The sequence below is a fragment of the Excalfactoria chinensis genome, chromosome 7 (genome assembly GCF_039878825.1).
Source record: "Excalfactoria chinensis isolate bCotChi1 chromosome 7, bCotChi1.hap2, whole genome shotgun sequence".
NCBI lineage: Eukaryota > Metazoa > Chordata > Aves > Galliformes > Phasianidae > Excalfactoria > Excalfactoria chinensis.
Genome location: NC_092831.1, coordinates 25045653 through 25063825, shown reverse-complemented (window position 1 = coordinate 25063825; position 18173 = coordinate 25045653). Strand labels below are relative to the sequence as shown.

General features: G+C 45.4%; 1 protein-coding gene across 5 annotated transcripts in view; it reads right to left on the bottom strand.

Moving 5' to 3' along the window:
* Positions 1-13715: 13715 nt before the first annotated feature.
* SATB2 (SATB homeobox 2) overlaps positions 13716-18173 on the bottom strand; it is a 128394-nt gene continuing 123936 nt past the window's right edge. For all 5 annotated transcript variants that reach the window (XM_072342273.1, XM_072342275.1, XM_072342276.1 and 2 more), the window contains one exon: positions 13716-16839. In XM_072342273.1, the coding sequence (XP_072198374.1) occupies positions 16384-16839 (456 nt within the window). In that variant the 3' untranslated portion in view covers positions 13716-16383. The remainder of the gene's footprint in view (positions 16840-18173) is intronic.

The following is an 18173-nucleotide window of genomic DNA, read 5'->3' as shown; positions in this document are numbered from 1 at the left end:
AGGGTTGGCTGTCTTTGGTTTTTTTTATATTTGCTGGTTCAGCTACGACAACCAAGGGATGTTGTTGTTCAATTTGACTAAGCAGACTAAATCATCTGATTTTGTACGTATTTCTTCAGCTTTGTTTGCCTTATCTCAGTCCATTTGGCTGATAACTAGGGTTGGCAAGAAGCAATGGCATTTTCTTTAACGATAATCTTCTCCAAATATGAACTCATTCATCTTCAGTGCCACTGAAACCAGACATGCATACTCAAAATAAAAAGGTTTCAATGTCATCCATTAAAAGCTACAAATCCTTGGTGTGACATGCAAAGCCAGCACTTGGCCCACAGGACAGACTGGCGTGCTAGGGTCAGTTGCCAAATGTGTTGCCAAACAGGTCACTACTTGAGTTTTTTCTTCTTTTCACTATTTTTAAAGTGTCCATTATAGGACAAAACACACCATGTTTTCCGTCAGCCCCACTGTAGGTTGCATGTTGAATTTACCAGCAGCCCTTGGTCGCTTCTCATCAGAAACAGATTCTCTTCTTTCCTCACATTCCTCCAGAAAGCCTTGCCCCGAATTGGTTTTGGTGCCATTTTCAGAGGGGCAGTTCAGGAAACTGAGGGCTACATTTATTTATTTTAAAAGAAGCCTAAGACTGTTTTGAAAATTCACACACTGTCAGAAGCGACATCTCTTCTCTAACTCGTGTTCCTCACCATAAGCAGTGGGGATTTCAAAGCACAAAATCACACTCAGGACTGGCTTATTTCTTTTTCTTTAATAGGAACTGGACTTGGCAAGTCCTCTGAAAACCTCACTCAAAGCTGAGCAATCATGAGGTTAAAGGAAACCCAGGTAGCCTTTCTAGCACCGGATTTCAGGTAATGTCAGGCTCTTCCTCTTGCTTTTCTCCCTGCTTCATTGTTTATGACCAGCCCTGCCTGGGCTTCTCAGGCAGCATCCACCTCTCCACCGCAGACAGATACAGCCAAGCCTACAGAAGTCGGATTCCTATCTCAGCCCTCCTGCTCTCCAAAGGCCCTCTCACCTTCCTACACAGTATGAAAAAACAATAACAACAAGGCTCTGTTTTGATAGAGACAAAATGGTTGTTCAAATGGTTCTGCTAATTTCACAAAGATGCGTGATAATGTTTCACATATGGCTCTGTGCCTTTTAATAACAGAAATTGAACACACATTTCAAGGCACAAGTTTTGTTGATAGGCTGCTGATAGTCCAGAGTAACTGTTTGCCTTTTGGTTTTAATTATTCTAAAGACAGCCCAGGGATCATTTACCCAGAGCTAATCGGTTTATGGGCTCTTTAAGAAGCAAGATAAGCCCACAGATGTGACAGCAAGCAGTGTGGGGGTCAGAGCTACCACAAGGACCTATGCTCTGGAGGATGAGAAGTAGAAGGGAAGGGATATGCTGTGGCCTCGGGCCTCTCAGCAATTATCACATGGATAATTAGGACAACCCTGCTCTGTGTAAACACCTCTGTTTTCTCCAGAGGGGACTCTGATCCTGAGAGTATGGTCCACAGTCACTGTTGTTATTCCTGGACCATACCGCCAAAAGCTGGGCATGAATCTGGCCCCTTCGATACAGGCTGTGTGACTTGATGTCAAGTATTATCTTTTTACAAGTGCAATTATCTACTCACTCTAGTCAATGACAAATATTTTGGGGATTAAACATAACCAAATTATTGTATAAACTCCAGAAATATCTGATGGGTAAAAGACTATTTTATCCAGAACATCAAGATGATGGAGAGCGAACACAGGAAGCCTTAGAAGGTAGAAGCCCAGACTGTCTTAGGATTCAGAGTTAACAGTGGATCTAAAACACCTGAAAATGCAACAGGTTGACTCCCCTGCACTTGGAGAGAGCTGGAGGCCGGCATCTTCACAGCCACCAACACAGCCACCCCTCTTGGTGGGGCACAAGGAAAACCAGACCTCCCAGCTACACCCTCTGCAGCTCATGCAAACCTTGTGGAAGAGTCAGGCCTGCCACATTTGAAGTTTGTCCTTCTTTTGAGAGACCCTATCAATTTTGCAGAGGTTTTCAGCCCATTATCACATTACAGGTAGACAGTTGTCATAAAGCATTAGATCTAAGCGAGGCTGACAGCATAACTGCAGGCTTGCTCCAGGCTTGGCAGCCTGTTCAGCACCTGCAGGCGCAGGACCAGAGCAAACTCCATCAAGAGACAGGCTGGTGTAATCTGCTGTGAATCACTTTGAATCGTTGCCTTTAATTGACAGGGCACTCAAGACCTGGTCTGCTATATAGACAAAAAACCTCGAAGTATGTATGTGCGCACACACACTCTTGCCAGGAACCTGCTGGCCCTCAGATGAGCAATTGTTAGAGGCCCATCTTGCTTTTTTTTTTTTTCCTGTTTAATAGAGTTACGTGTTTTGCTCTGCTCACCATCATCACAGCAATAAACAAGAGCAATGCTTCTCAGGAGAACTGCTCGGGTTTCAGGCATGGGGTCAATCAATGTGAGACTACCCTGGGGAAAGGAAAGGGGCACACACTTTGGATAGGGTTATGAAAGCTGAAACCCTGGCCAAGTGCTGTAGGACAGCAACAAGCTCCCACAGACTCACTAGATGAGATGACAGGTTTCCTCACCAGGCACACCAGTGTCCAGCTACGTCACGCAGGTTTCAGAGCGCTGCTTCTTGAGCAGTACCTGCGAGAAAACTCTCCTAGCTAATAGAGATAGCAGAAAAAGGTAATGATTGATACCCTCACACTCTACTATGAGCCTAATCTTGCTCCCTCCAAAAGCCAGACTAGGGATTTCAATTAGCAGGTGTGAAACTTCCTTGGTGAGGTAAGGGGGATTTCTCTTTCATGACTGCTGCCCCAAACCACCTCCTAAGCAAGCTGTCCCAAGGTAAGCTGCAAGCTGTGCACCTCCATTGGCTTCAAGGTTTGTTGTTTGACCAATGCCAAGATTTTAAAGAACTTTTAGGCACAAACCCTTCCTTACGCTGTGCCAGAAGAAACTGAAACTGAAAGTGCTTAAATACCTAGACTCTGCTGCCAGAGTGTGCAGGGAGGCCAGAAGACAAAGGAAATTCAGGCCTTAGAGGGCCCTTACCATTCTCAGGGTTTTAATTAAAGTTTCCAAAAAGGTTTGCTGAGAAGATTAAGGGGCAACACTGAGGGCACACTTGGGGGAGCATTCTGGCTGCTGAGCTGAGTCCCTTCTCAGCCGCAGATGCAGTTGTTTGCTTCTTGGTGAGAGGCCAGCTGAGAGAAAAGCCATAAAGTGATCACATGGCTGAAGTGGTTTCCATGACCAGACAATCCCTTCTTTTTATTCTATTAGAGTCTGCAAGGCCCAGACTCCAATACCTGACCAGACCGGCAGCTGCAAGCTCAGCAGCGACCCAGGGCTGCCCGACACAGCTGAACAGGCTCTGCCCTCCTCAGCAGCCCAGGGCACCAGCCCCTACCTCTTCAGTCCTTGTCTAGCCCTGCGTGTTCATTTCAAGGGGTGATTTGTAAGAGGGACCACCAGCAATAAATGTCAGATTTGGTTCAGGACTTGGTTTAAAGGCATTTAGATAGAAGAATAATTGCACAGGGATGTGGTTTACTCTGGAGAAATAAAGGCTGTGTTTAAATGTCTGAAATTCCTAGTGACTCTAATAATTGCAACCTCTGCCTCAATAAAATGCACAAATAATGTTATTGAAACATTTCCAATCAAAAGGTATTATTTTTGGTTTAAAACAGATGCAGTAGTCAGTATTTAAAAGGAAGACGTCTGGGCGGGCTTACCTCTGTTTGAAGGGAAAACTACTGGAATGGTGGCTTAGTCCCTCTTCCTCTGTTTTTATAGCCTTCGTACTACAACACCATAACTTTCATACAGCGCCTCTGTTGCCTTTTTCAACCTAGTGGAGAGCAGCTGCTGCACTGAGGAGGTTTTACTGCATTAAGGGGTGTTTAAGAGCACGACCTGTTTGTGCTAGTGGAGAGGCGCTCGTGCTGCAGGAGCAGAGCCTCCTCACTACCACACTGAGCCAGCTCAACAGGCACAGGCACTGCCCCACACACAGTTGTTACAGCTGTCCAGCAGGCACCAACTAGACTTAGGAACCTGGGAGCCCTGGCCAGTTTTGACTTAGAGGTTCCCAGGGCCACTCAAACCACAGGCCTGTAGCTCAAAATCTGTGCATGCTCAGTGGCATCCTGATGCTTAAAGGTACATTAAGGCACCTGCCAGTAATTTTCAAAAGGTATCAGCTGCGGGTGGGCACTACACCAGCTCACTTGCTTAAATACCAAGTGCTCGTACAGCTTCTGAGAACACAGCTCAGGATCCCCAGCGCTATCTGAAGTTTGCCTTGAGCTCTCTGCTGACCTGCATTGCTCACATGAGCAGAGTCAGATGCACCTACAGGAGATGGCAGAAATTGGGCCAGTGATTCATGATTCATGTGCCTATAGGATTAGCTATAATTAGCGTCTTCAAGTAAGACAATAACTATATCATGCTATCACACTCTGTGGATGCAGTATCAGCACATATGGAAGACATTTATTACTATAAATATTCAGGCACTCGATAGTTATCCAGAAATATAAAATCAGGTTAATCATTCTATCCTACAATCCTTGGCAAGAGATTTGAACTCAGGTTTTCTGGCTCAGCTGAGGGTTTTACATATGTGATCATTTCTGCCAGCTGGCAGCACTAAAATCATAGGCTGAAGCAGTTTTCCAGCAGCCAGTTCTATCTATCTGCACAGTAATGTTACAGAGCTTAGCTTTCTGCAAGCCATATATTACCTAAAGATATCTTGCTATTGCATAGAGCAAAGGAAGTTTCTGTAGTACAGGTAGAAGAATCACTTTTCAGAGTTAATGATTAACATCTCTCAGGGAAATAAACAATTGAAGCTATTGTGTTATTTTCAAAGGTTGCCTGAGGCAACTGAAATACTAATTTCATTAGCTATCATATGTAACACAAGGGCAGCTATACTGTCTGTGCATGCATGTCTGTAAAACTGTTTCCAAAAATAAGCTGAAGGAGGAAATCCCTAAAGAATGCATTGCTACCCATCAGAGAGAAGGCCTGGGAGAATAAGCTAACAAACCTTCCTTTTAAAAACAAAACAAAATACACCCAGTGCTTGCTCAGCTTTTACTAACACAGCACACCATCCTTGGACACATCAGCCCTCCCATAAGCCTGCCTGGCCAATTAACAGTCCTCCATTAGGTGCTACAAAAGCAAAAAGGTTTTAACTTTCAGTTTTGTCTCCTTGCCACAAGGCCTGCATATTCTGCCTCAGCACCGTCCTAAGAGGGAAGCTGCTGGGGTCTGACAGGCACAGTGCCATGCCTGGTGAAGCTACAATAAAGGCAGGCCCACCCTCAGGTCCTGCGCTTGTCCCTGCCTGCCTGCACCGCCATCCATGCATGCAAGATGAAGACAGTGGTCCCAAGTGCTCAGAGCCCAGCCAGACCAGCTCTTCCTAAGGTGCACTTCTGGGCACTGGACAGCTGCTTTCACTGGACATAGAGTCAGAGCCAAGAAAAGCACTGATGGAGCCATGCCAGCACAGAGGCAGGCTGGGCACCCCTGCAGCAAGCTTCTGGAATTGGGAGGATGGCACAGGGCCAGCCCGTGGCCCTGCAGGACCTGCACACAGCTAAAACCTCCAGCAGGAGCCAAGCTGACTCTGCAGAGCTTGTGCAACACATCTGTGCCTCGGTCTGCACCGCATCCCACAGCAGACACGGTACCCAGGTTACTGCATCACCCATTAGCTGATGGCCAACTGACTGGAACCAGAAAATCCAGGGGGGTCTTGCTGCAAAAAGGGATTACAGAAAAAGGCAGCAGCACTCACTGCTGGTGTTTCTCTGTGAATTATCCCAGTCAGATAGAGCTGCTCAAGTGTTTGGCCCTAAAACAAAGCAAAGTTGCTCTTTCTGAGTGTTGTTAACCCAACATTCCCGAGGAGTAAGACTTATTCTGTTGTACAGGTACCAAGAAGATAGAATGTCCCACCTCTGAACTACATGCAACAAGGCTCAAGCAGGCAGAGCACAGGTAAGGTTTCTGCAGTGCCCAATATAAGGCCTCGTCTTCTCACCCTTCACCAGAAAGCCTCAGTAACTCATGTAACCTATTCAAGGAGGTTTGTTTCCCCCTCCCAGCCTCCACCTACCTACAGCTTACAGCCTCATGGTGATGATCACCACCACCTCGCACACATACTCAGGTAGCACACAGGTCTTTTTGTCCTGGAAACAACCTATTCTCCTCCTCCAGGAGTTTTAGGTAGCCCATCTCCCCTGCTTGCTACACACATCTGAAGGCTGCAAACTCACAGCCTGGAAACCACTAGAAACTGACTCTTTGTCTTCCCTCGCAGGGCACCTTCTTCTCATCCTTCATCACTTGATATTAACATAGAACCCTCCTAAGCCCTAGCAGCACAGCAACGAGTGGAACAGCCTCAGGCGAGGTGAGGTAGGATGGGCTGACCCAAATCAGCTCAGCATCTCCTCCCTAAAACAAGTAACTCAAGCCCACAGCACACACCCACCTGGGTCAGGACCCACAGCTGAGTGAGCCTCTCATGGATGCTGCCAAAGCTTTCCTCTAGGTGCTAGATGAGAGGAACATAGTCTCTGGGGTGGAATACTATGAGTTCTTTGGGTGGCTCTGGAAAGCTGCAACACCCAACAGGGGTGTTGCAACAGTTGATGCATTCATCTACATGGTCATATGCAACATATACTGCATTTCAGCTCATACATCAGTGTGCAAGACAACATGTTCTGCTTACCCATAGAACTTTAGCATTGAATCAGAAAAAAGACAATTTGCAGAGGGTGAGTGCCTGTTAATCATAAGCTAAAGGGGAAAAAAAATATTTAAGTGAGATATAAAGAGAGGAAGTGACTCAGTGGGTGGGAGGGAGGGGACAAGCGTTCCAGACAGATGGGACATGAATAACTTTTCCATCTCCCTCTCTCTTCTCTCCCAAGTCTTGCAGGAACTGCTGTGTTGAAATAGTCAGTCATTAACTATTTGATGAGGTTTTAATATCTGGACTGAATTCTCTGAATGTAACTAACTATTATTTCAGGGTCTGCCTCACAGCAATGCAAGTGTTGGAGCCCTCTGGCAAGCCATCGCAGTGAAGGCAAGACCGAGCACTCGGCAGGAAAAGCCACTAAATGGCATCAGCTGTTTGGCACCATACAGCCCTGGCAGTGCAGAAGGGATGGGAGCAGCAGTGCTGGGGGAGCATGCAGCCTGCCTGCGTGCAGCACCAGGGCAGCTGCGGGCAGCAGAGCAGTGTGAGGCTCAGGCCCTGTGGCTCCACTTGACCCACAGGAGAGTTGGGTCTCATCACGTGCCAAGTGGAGGAAACTCCACTCATTCCACCTCCTTTCCTGCAGGGCAGTCGCTGGGGAAGATTCTTCCCCTTATCAGCATGCCGCTCCTCAGAGGGCCAGGCCAAAATGCCCAAGTGTAGGGGCATGCTGTGAGCACCGAGTTCCCACACTGCCATGGGGAACCCCTCCTGCTCAGGCCACCGTATGCTACAGAAAATGGCTCTGAGAAAACCTGAATGAAGCATTTCCTCTCCCAGATGGCAAAGGCTAATTGACCAGCACGAGACCTGCTGAACTTGGTGGAACCAAGGTGGATATAATCACTTAAGAGAGCCAATAAGCAATTATCTGAATGGCTTCAGCAGTTTCAAGGTCTGCCTCTTTATTCAAGAGCAAAACAAAGATCAATTTCTTAATATGCTTTGTAATATCTGCTATTCCTTCCCTCTCATTATTATTATTAGCATTGCAGCAGTGTTTTGTGTGTATCATTAAAGAGTACGACAAGTGCCTGTGTGGTAGAGAAGGAATGTGTGTAAGTGTATCTCTGTGTGTATGTATACACATAAACATAGTGCTGCCGGCCTGGCCCAGCCCACAAGCTCTGCACTGGGGCATGGTGATGCACATGGCAGACAGGGTGTGGGCACGTGGAGGACACCGACCTGTGGCAGCATGCTGGGGCAGGTAATGCCTCCACCTGCCAGGGCCACGTCCACCACAGCCCCACGAGATGTGCTCCTCAGATGGCAGCATTGCATTGCCCTGCAGTTCCCCTATGTGTTTTGCTTTTGAAACTGCAGGTTCCTTTTCTCTCCGCAGCTACATCGCCAGCTAAAATCGTATTCCCTTTGTCAGAGAGCCGCCAGCACTCCTTGCAGCCTTCTGTCTTGCACTGAAATACCACCACACCATACAAATTCCTCCCCTTCTTCCAATACCTCCTTTTCTCCCTCCTGAAATCAGGGCCGCTTGGAGATGATGCTCTCACTCATGAAGATACAAACAGCACCATCACCATTTCCCACCACGTCCCACAGACGCCACAGTGTTCTACCAGCAGCCTGCTGGTGAACGTGCAGGCTTCCCTTCTGGATGTGTGGCTCCGCATGGCCCTGAGAAAGCCCCCTCCAAACCAGAAGCAGCGGGTTTATTTCTCTTGCCTTTTAGCTGAGAGTGTTTTACCAGACTGCAAAGCAGCAAATCATTGCAGAAGGGGTCTCTGAAGGAGAAAATGAGAACTGAGAGGATCGGGGCGATGCTGGAAGCCTTTATTTAAGGAGCTGTAGATGGATAATTGTCCAAGACAGAGTGGCTTGTTGACTTCCTCACAGCAAAAGGCAGAGGGCTGTTTAATTGATTTTAGCCTGTAACTAAACATATACTTCTTTCAATATAATGAACAGCAATGCTAAAATACTGTTCTCCTAATGTAAATTGATCCATTACAGATGAGCATTTAGATCAATGTGTGATGTCCTCATTGGAAATAAAGCTGTTTGCTCAAGATCGCTATAAAGACAACGGGCACTGATAGATGGTATCGATGTGACAAGGAGCGGCGCTCAGACAGGATATTGCCAAGACCATGCCCGTCAGTTAGGGAGCCAGCAGTCACCCAACAGCCACACATGCATTTTTAGAGGCAGCAAGAAAGGATGTCAATGCCTTTGAGATAAAACACAGATGGAACTACAACAGCAGAGGGTGTCATCAATGCCACACATCCTCACTGCTGAACACGGTGACAGAACACAGCCAGAGCAACAAAAGCACACGCTGAAATTCCACGCACCAGACCTCCTGTGTGCCTCGCAGTGTTACAGCAGCAGCAGGCAGCCCAGGGCTGCACGGTGGGCAACAGATTGCTAAGGGTAAAATACATAACATATAAGGCCCACATACAGTCCCTCTGTCTATAGGACACCGAACCAGCCTGCTGCACTAGGTTCACAAATACAAGGTCACACATCCCACCAGATTTATGGCTTTGTCACTCTCCTTTTTTAATGCTCTAACAAAAAAATATACATATATTAAAAATTAAAGCATATTGTTACTTATACACATTAACTGTAGGATGCATTTTATGAAGGCCGCTCCGGAAGTAATGCTTTCTATTTTATTACGTTGGCCCACAACATCAGAGGCAGATGGTGGTGGTGCGGTAGCAAAGGCTGAACCTTCCAACCAACATCCTGTCACATTTCGTTGCCCTGTGACAGATGGCAGCAGAGGGGCAGTCAGACAAAATGGCACCTAACAAGGAAGTGCAGCAAAAGCACAGGTGTGTCACTGAATTCTTCCCTGTGGAGAAAATGGCACCCACTGCCATTCACTGACACTTGCTGCACGTTCATGGAGACCAAACAGTGGTTGTGAGCAGTTGTTCCAGCAGCAGCAACAGCGGTCACCTCTGCTGGTGCAGGTTGTAATGAGCGCAGCATGCAGGCTTTGTTCGTTGCTGCCCAAAATGCAGAGCTAATGGTGGTGCTCGTGCTGAAGAACAGGTTTTTTTGTAGCTGGGAACACGCTCCATCAATCAGCGTTAAGGTGCATGGGAATAAACGGGAGGCATTACTTGTGGAGTGACCTACACACGTGCAGCGCAGGCAGACAAAAGGTTGGACACCCACGGAACACAGGATCCCAGGGGGTCCCTTCCAAACCTCACCCATCAGTGCCTGCACAGTTCTGCAATTAATGGGTGTTTCCCAGGTTGATGTGGGTTTTCCTTACCTCGGTTTCTCCGAGCGTTTTGTCTTCTCCGTCCTGAGCTGCGGAAGTTTCCTGAGAGCGGGAGTACGCGGGCCATCCTCCACAGGGGCAGCTGCAAGCACTTCCCCTTCTTCTACGGATGGGCTTTGCTTTGAAGCCCGGTGCCAGAGCGCGTCATGGCGCTCGGCGGGATGTTCCACGCCACAACCCAGGGACGTGGGCAAGAAACCTGAGCAAAACGGACCCACGGCGGCCACGACCCCAGCACGGCACAGCCGCTATTGCGGGTACACAAAATGGCCGCTAGGGGGCGGTCAAACGGCCTCCACGCGGAGCAGGGAGCTCACCGTAGCTCTCCCGTCTCCCATTGGCTGAGAAGCTGCTCGCCCCGCTTCCGATTGGCTGCGCTTGCAGCCCTCCTCGTGTTGAACCGTTGGCGGCGCCTGAGCCGCGTGTGTGGGTGCCTGCGGGCAGCATGGTGCAAGCAGCACCGTGCAAGCAGCACCGTGCAAGCAGCACCGTGCAAGCAGCACCGGCTGTGCACGGCGCGGGGCGGCCTGCAGCTGTGGTGTGCAGCGTGAGGAGGCGCAGCTGAGGGCCTCGGCTTCACCATCAGGTGAAGGGTTGCTGTTGGTCAGGTGCAATGAAGTGACGTGCTGCAAACGTGGCAGGTTTGCAGGGTAAAGTCGAGTAACAAACTGCAGTGAGCAATATCTGTGAGCGTGTCAGGTTCTTTGTAGGCAACAGGTTTCAGTTGCAAACAAAAAACAACGAAATTGTCAGCACTTTGATTCACTCTAAAAACGATTATGGAAGGTGAGCTCCGTCATTGGCAAGTGGCCACAGCTGGGCTGTGCTGAGCACTGGGGTCTTGAGCAGGGAGCATGCATCTGTCAGAACAGCTACTTGAGGGCAAAGCATCCCTTTGCTACTTGTGACGTTCACCCGGAAGAGAAAAGCCTAACAAAAAACAAAGGCTGGAAGGGAAAGCCAGCCAAACTCCCATTGGAATATGGTACGGATTTAGCAGGGAGGGAAACCACCATTCAAACAAACTACTGAGGGCAGTGGTGGATTCTCTGGCTTTTGAGGTCCTCAAATGAAGACCAGACCCTTCTGTAAGGTATGCAATGCCACTGCAGTCAGGAAGAAGCGGATGTAGCACACTGCTACTGCTAGGACAGAAGGGAGGCACCTTGCCCTATGGGCAGGGCTGGGGACTGCAGGACCCCCAGCAGAAGTGAGCTGTCAGCAGCAGGGCGGCCTCCCACCCCCTGCCTCCCTCTGCCTAGATTGCTTCCTTCTGGCTCTATTGACTGCCGCCCACCATTGAAGCAGAACCAGCGTTCGGTCAGCTGTGTTTGTAGGGAGAGCGAATCCTGCAGAAAGCAATGCTCAAACTGCTGCTGCCGCTCCCTCGCTCAAACAGTCTTTGCAGCTGAGGGTCTGCATGTGGGCAAAAAGAAGAGCAGCTGGGCAGGGACGCCAGAGCCACCTCTTCCCATCCTCCTGTGAACTCACCCTAAGGTTGCAGGGGTGGCCTGCATTTGCCGCTCCCTATTGGCTTTGTCACATTGCCTGCTCTCCGAGTCTCAGACTGCCAGCATCTCTCCCCCTGGATGACTTGGCTCGTGTTATTTTGTGTTAAAACCGGTATGTTTTTTTAATGGCTATAAATAAGTCAAAACTGCATCTTTAATTGATCACTGCACTTTATATTGTAAGTGGAGCTTTTTTGTAATGACTCGTTTATGGTTTTAAGATGCCATTTGCTCACTGTCAAACCTACCTAGCTTTTATCCCCGCGTGTTTAACAGCTTCAGGATAGAAACCAAATTTCATCAATGAAGAATTCTAATCCATTTAGTCTAGTGTAAATAATTGGTTAGTAAGTGGGAAGAGATTGAACAGTTACTTTGATCTAAACAACAGCGAACTTCAGGCAATTGGCTGTATGTTCATTGTCTTAAAAACATTTCAGACTGATCTTAAAATGTTTATGTTTCACTCACACAGGTTTGCAATTGGAAATACATATGTCCGGATGACTAAAACATGAAAAGCAGATAGGAGTAGCAGCATGTAAAGTATAGAGAACTAGAAGCATTAATAGAAATTTTTCCGCTATAGCAGCTATTAAATTATTTTTTTTTCCTGCTTCTAAGAAAAACCCATATGTTTATAGGATTTTTTTTCCCCCAATTAAAGTGTGTGTGTGTGTGTCTTTCTGTAAATATTATTTAGACTCACACACAGAGTGCATGTATAAAATTATCTATCAGCAAAGCAAGGGCTGTTGCTCCTTTTGTTTCTTGCCCCGCAGGCAGGCAGGAAAGGGCCCCAGTCCAACAGCACTGATAATTTGGCAGCAGCTGCCCAGGGCACGGACTCAGTTTGAAGGGATGGCCCATGCCCCACTGAGGCCTGTGGAACCGCAGCCCTGCCTTCCTGCCATACGCACCAGGACTTTGCCAGCAGTTGAGAACAAAAGGTAGTTCGCCAGCTCCAAGTTTGCTGCCTTACAGCCATTTGCTGGTACAAACAAGCTGCATCTCTGGCGTAGAGGTGTTGGGTTCTCCTCTGCCTGCTTGCTGTTCCCATGGAAGGGGCAAAGGGAGCCCAGGAGCTTTTCAGAGGCGATGCAGGGAGAGCTGCCGTGCATTCCAGAGCTCAGCACGTGGCCGGATGCTGTTGTGCGCAGCTTCGGAGCGGTCAGGTTCCCTGAGAGGACAGACAGACGTTTATTTTTATTTGGTCTCACATTAAATTCAAGTGCCAAGCAGGTGGCTGGATATCAAAAGATGTAGTTATTCTCACTCCTCCATTCTCTTTTTCCTTCAAGGGAACACAGACACGTTTTGTGCAAGATATAAACATGCCTTGAAAAGAAGAAAACTGTATTAAAACTATAGGATAATATTAAATACTTTCAGAAATTGCTCTACCTCAATTCCTAGACAACTCAAGTCTGACGTGTGTTGTGCGCTCTGTCTGCTAGGATTGAATCCAGACACTCACCACGTTGTTAGCCTAAGAATTTTGAGCAATTTTTTCCATTTATCCTTATTCTCCCCAAAATTGTTTCGCACATTTCTCAGATAGATCAGTCCTTCCGGCATTCCTCTAGACACTCAGTAGGATGCCCTGCTATAAATATAATAAAGCCTTTTATTATGTCCATTAACCATGGACATGTGTGCTCCAAAAGTTTCCTGACACGCAGTCATTTGTGGCTTTTTAATTATAAACAGAAAACATCTACCAGCAAAAGAAAGCAGCAGACTGGAAGTGGATCTTTGTGTGTGTTGAGCATGTTCTCCGATGGGATGACAGCACCCACACCCTCCTCCGGACCCTGCAGGAGACTCTGTGTGTACATACGCTTGTGTAAGAAGCCGGTGGCACGGCAGGTCAGTCTTGCATGGTAGGAATTAGTCCACTGTGCCGACCCAAGTGGGCTGACAGGAGTCTTTCAGCCTCTGTTTACACCGCCCAGATCAGCCCTTCTGACATGCAGATATTTTCTCCTATTCTGCAGACCATGTTCCACTTAAACTCAGCAGAAACTCTTAAGAAGCCCAGTAAATTACTTGACAAATTAAGTCATATTTATTGAATGCGTTTTATTTCAACAACCAAAAAAATTCTAACAGCCTAACAATGCACATAAGTTAAAAATTAATTATCACTTAGTGATAACAAAGATAAAGTTGATTTACATGGAAAAAAAAGAACATTTACAATATGTTAATCCTTATTCACATTGTTGATACCGCAATAAAACACAATTTGTTTTTTGTTTTTTGTTTTTTTAATTTTTTATTTCACAAAAAAAGGCGGAAAATTGTGCTTTGTTAAGAGGCACTACAAGAAAAGTTTCTTTCTCCAAATAGATATTATATGATGGATATTGAATAAATAGACATATATGCATTGTAATTCGCAAAGTTCTGGCAAGACCACAGGCTAAAATGCCCACAGATTCACTTAGAATCACTGCAAAATTGGCAGTGAAATTTAAAATAAAAAGGCAAGACTCAGCATTGAAAAAATACCTAATAAAATTTTTGGTTGAAGTGTAAAAGATACCAAATGTTGATGCCATCATCAGATGAACAACTTAACGTAGCTTGGCAAAATTCAGTTTCCTTTCAAATGTATGGAGTGATTTCAGCTACAGGATAAGAAGACAGTTTTGAGAGAGTAGCTCTGAGAGAAACAAAGCAGCAACCATTGAAATTCTGATTAAAGCTGCAGCGTACTACAGAAGTAAAGGATGATGAGCAAAAGGGGTATCAAGTAAGCAACCCACCGATATTTTGCAAAGGTATATGAGATTTATGCAGAGATACTCTTACATTTCAAACGTTTCTTTTGAAAAAATCCCTTAAAAATTCCAGAGGTTACTGAGCAGCTAGAATTAGCTTGTATTGCAACGTCTTCTCCCTGTATATTGTCTGTTCTGAGTAAATATCTACACATAGAGGTTCGTTTTTCATTTTTATCTCCTACCTTTTATACCTTTCAAATATATAAATAGTATTAACAGCTATATTACATTGCCTGGTGTAGTAAACAGAAAATAACTTTCCAAGTGATATTGCATGAGGTCTTTGTCAAGGTTACGTGAAAAGCCTGCGAAGGAAAAAAATAACCAGAGACCTTGTTGGTACAGCTATGGTTGCGGTTTGAACAGGCGTCTGAAATCAATCCAGCTGCAAAGGCGGTAGCAAAGGTGAGGTCTTTCCTGGGAAATCCTTGCACAGAAGTGAAAAGAAAATACAACTTGGTGTCTCTTGCGACATGATGCCTCAAAACATGTGGAAACTATAGTAGATTGCAGCTTTAGTGCTCACGCCATTGAAGAGTCAGTCAGTATTAGCTCTGCTTTTGTAACTTGATGTAGTTGCTAGCTAGGTCGCTGCGAAACCCTTCAAGGAGGAGGTGAGTGAGGGTGAAGGGCCTGGTGCCCCATGGCAGGGAGGCCTCGGGCGCTCAGCGCTGGAGGGGCTGCAGCTTGGGAGACCCGTGGCTGAAAACACTTCATTTCACTGGCACAAAATGCATGACACAGAGGAAGCCCAGCTAAAACAGAAACACGGGGAGGCTGGAGAGGAGGGTGAATGGGAATCGGCAACGCAAACCCTTTATCTCTCAGCAGTCTACCTGGACAGGATTGTTGGGATTGTGGCATTCTGTGTCCCAGTGTAAGTTTACACTTGCGTGTGTGTGTGTACGTGTTTCACTTCAGTAAAAACAAAAAGCAACAAGAAGGAAGCTTATAAGTCTTAAGATCTGAAACAGAGAGCAAGTAAATAAAATCCACAGTAAAATGTGGTTCAAAGTATGAATTCCATACATCAAATCTCAACACGTAATTTTTCTTCTCTTTCTATAAAGACCTCTTTAGTGAACAAGTCTTCTATGCATTGAACTTCAGCTTTAGTCATCCTTACTGTCATGAAGATTCATCTGTTCACTACAGAAAGGACTGTCTGGAGAGTGGAACATGCTGCATCCATTTAAGTGCGCGTTTTGTTTAAAGTACTTTAACTTACTAGTTTTCTTTTTAAGGTGCCCTGATTTGTTTTTCCATTTTCTCTCTTTCCTCTTTTTTTCTTTTTGGCAGTGTTGATTTACGTCTTTAAATACATACCTCAAAAATTACCCATCAAGTTGCCAGATAGGAAGCCATATAATAATAATTAAAAAAAAAAAAATTAAAAAATCGGGGATAAACATAGAAAATAAATAGGAATTCAAAAATAGTCACCACACCCTGAGAGCAGGCGGCAGTTTATCAAAAAGCCAAAGCAACTCATTGTGAAGTGGTTTTAATACATAAACAAGTCTCATCTTTAAAGAACTCATTTCACAGTCTATACTTTCAGGTTGCAAAGTTCCGTCCCATGCAATTTTAATATATATATATTTTATGTAAATATATATATACACACACACAAAGTTGTTATTTTTCCTTCATTGATTTCATAGGACTTTTTCTTCCCATTTACTTGCTAGATGTCCCTTTCACAAGTGCAAGATTAATGAAGGCATAATCCTATGTGATTACAATGATTACTTCGGTCACATGTAGGATGTGTAACACTCAAGTGTCTGTGTCAAGGCGATGTCTGACTGGGCAATGCTGAATTCGTTCATTTTGCACATGGATCATGCGCAACAGAAACAAACAAAAGGTAAAAAGGAAAAAAAAAACAACAAACAGAAATAACATCCTTGGATCACGGTATTGCTTTCTGTGTTCCTGTCTCACATTATCTCTGGTCGATGTCTGCTGGAGCTGCCTTGCTTTTGTCGGGGTTTTCCTCCTCAGGCTCCACTTTGTACATCTCCTCTGAGCCCTCCTCGCTGTCGTTCTCCTCCGATTCTGTCAGCAGCTCCTCATCCTTGTACTCTGCCACATCAACCACTGTTCCCAAATGCTCTTTTAGCTTCCCGTGGTGCTTTACGTGGTAACGTTGGTTCTGGAAAAATTTGATGATGGTGTGTTTTGGGAGATCCAGTTGAGCAGAGAGGGTATGAATGGCTTCCTGATCAGGGTAGAGACCTACATCGTGGATAAAGCTTTGAAGGATACCTAGAGCTTCCAGGGATATCTTGGTGCGGGATCTGGGCTTTTTGGCACAGCTGTCCTCAGCGGGTGGAGGAGGAGCCTCTTCTCTCGGTGGGGAATTCTCCTTTGCAGGCTGGGACTGCTGTCTGTGCAGCACCTGTAGGATTAAGCAGACAAGTACCTCATGTACACGGTGACCCCTTTGGTGCCTGAGATAAGAGGCACTTATACATGTCTTCACATGGGGTTTAATTTGTTTTAATGAAGAAAGTACTACTTAATTTCCCAGTTCTTTTCTTACCTATAATGCGGCTGCACTGGTAACTACAGACTGAAAGGAAAAAGCAATGTAAAAGGCAAACAGTGTGTGTAAAACAATAATAATAGAAAAAGACAAAACAATAAACACAGAATATCAGCATTAAAAAGAAACACAGCCAAAATAAAAGTTAATTCAAAAGGTGGAATAGTCTTACAGTCATGACTGTTCAGTTATCCCATCTCAGATGAGGCCTTCTCCCTCATTTCCTCTCACTGTTATCCTAGAGGCAACATTTCTACTACATGCCCAGTACCACAAAGACTGATCAGCAGGGACTGTGAGGTGCTCCTCTGTCATTAGTAATGATTTGTCATTAAAAGCTATCATGGCTGCTTTATGGGAATATATATATATCTATATATGTATGTATGGGAATATAGTGTATATATATATGGGAATATATATATAATATACGAGGTGACATCGTGGATAGTTCAGTTGTTTATCAGAGCCAGCTTAAGTGCCTCTCTTGAGCATATTTTCCAGTGTTACAAATGTATTAATACCACTAGTTAAAGAGTTGCGAGTTCAAATAATTATACCCCTCCATTCTGAGAAAGCCTCTGGGCAGACACAGTTTCCAGTCTTGTAACAGATTTCACCAGCAGTTATCTCCTTTTTGGCAAGTTTAAAGAAAGCTGTGTAGCTCTTAATCTCCCTAACAGCCACTTAAAATGGCTAAGGAACGGCCTTGTATAGCCTGTTTTCCAGGAAAAAAAATACGTGCTCTGAACTGCTAGAAACACAGAGGAACTACATATGCTTTCTTTAAAACAAAATCTATACAAGAGAGATTACTGGCAAAAATCCCCTACAGGATTGAAGGCTGTATTTGCCCAGGGGTTTCTTCAGATGCAGGGAAATAATCATTAGATCTCAACGCTACAGAGCTAGCAAAATCAATATGGATAAATATTTCCTTCCACAAATAAAAGGGAATTCTGGCTCTTCACTCAAAGAAGAAAACAGCTTTGCTGCAAACAACATCAAGAAAATCAGCCCTACGTTAAAGCTCTCTAAAGGGAAAAATAAGAGTAAATAATGGAAATTTGTTGAGAATTTGCCCTGAATTTTACACACACACAGAGCTCCCAGTAAAATCCTACTCTGTTCAAGTTATTAATAAATGCATAATGAAAGTCCACTGTGGAATATCAGACTGTCCACGC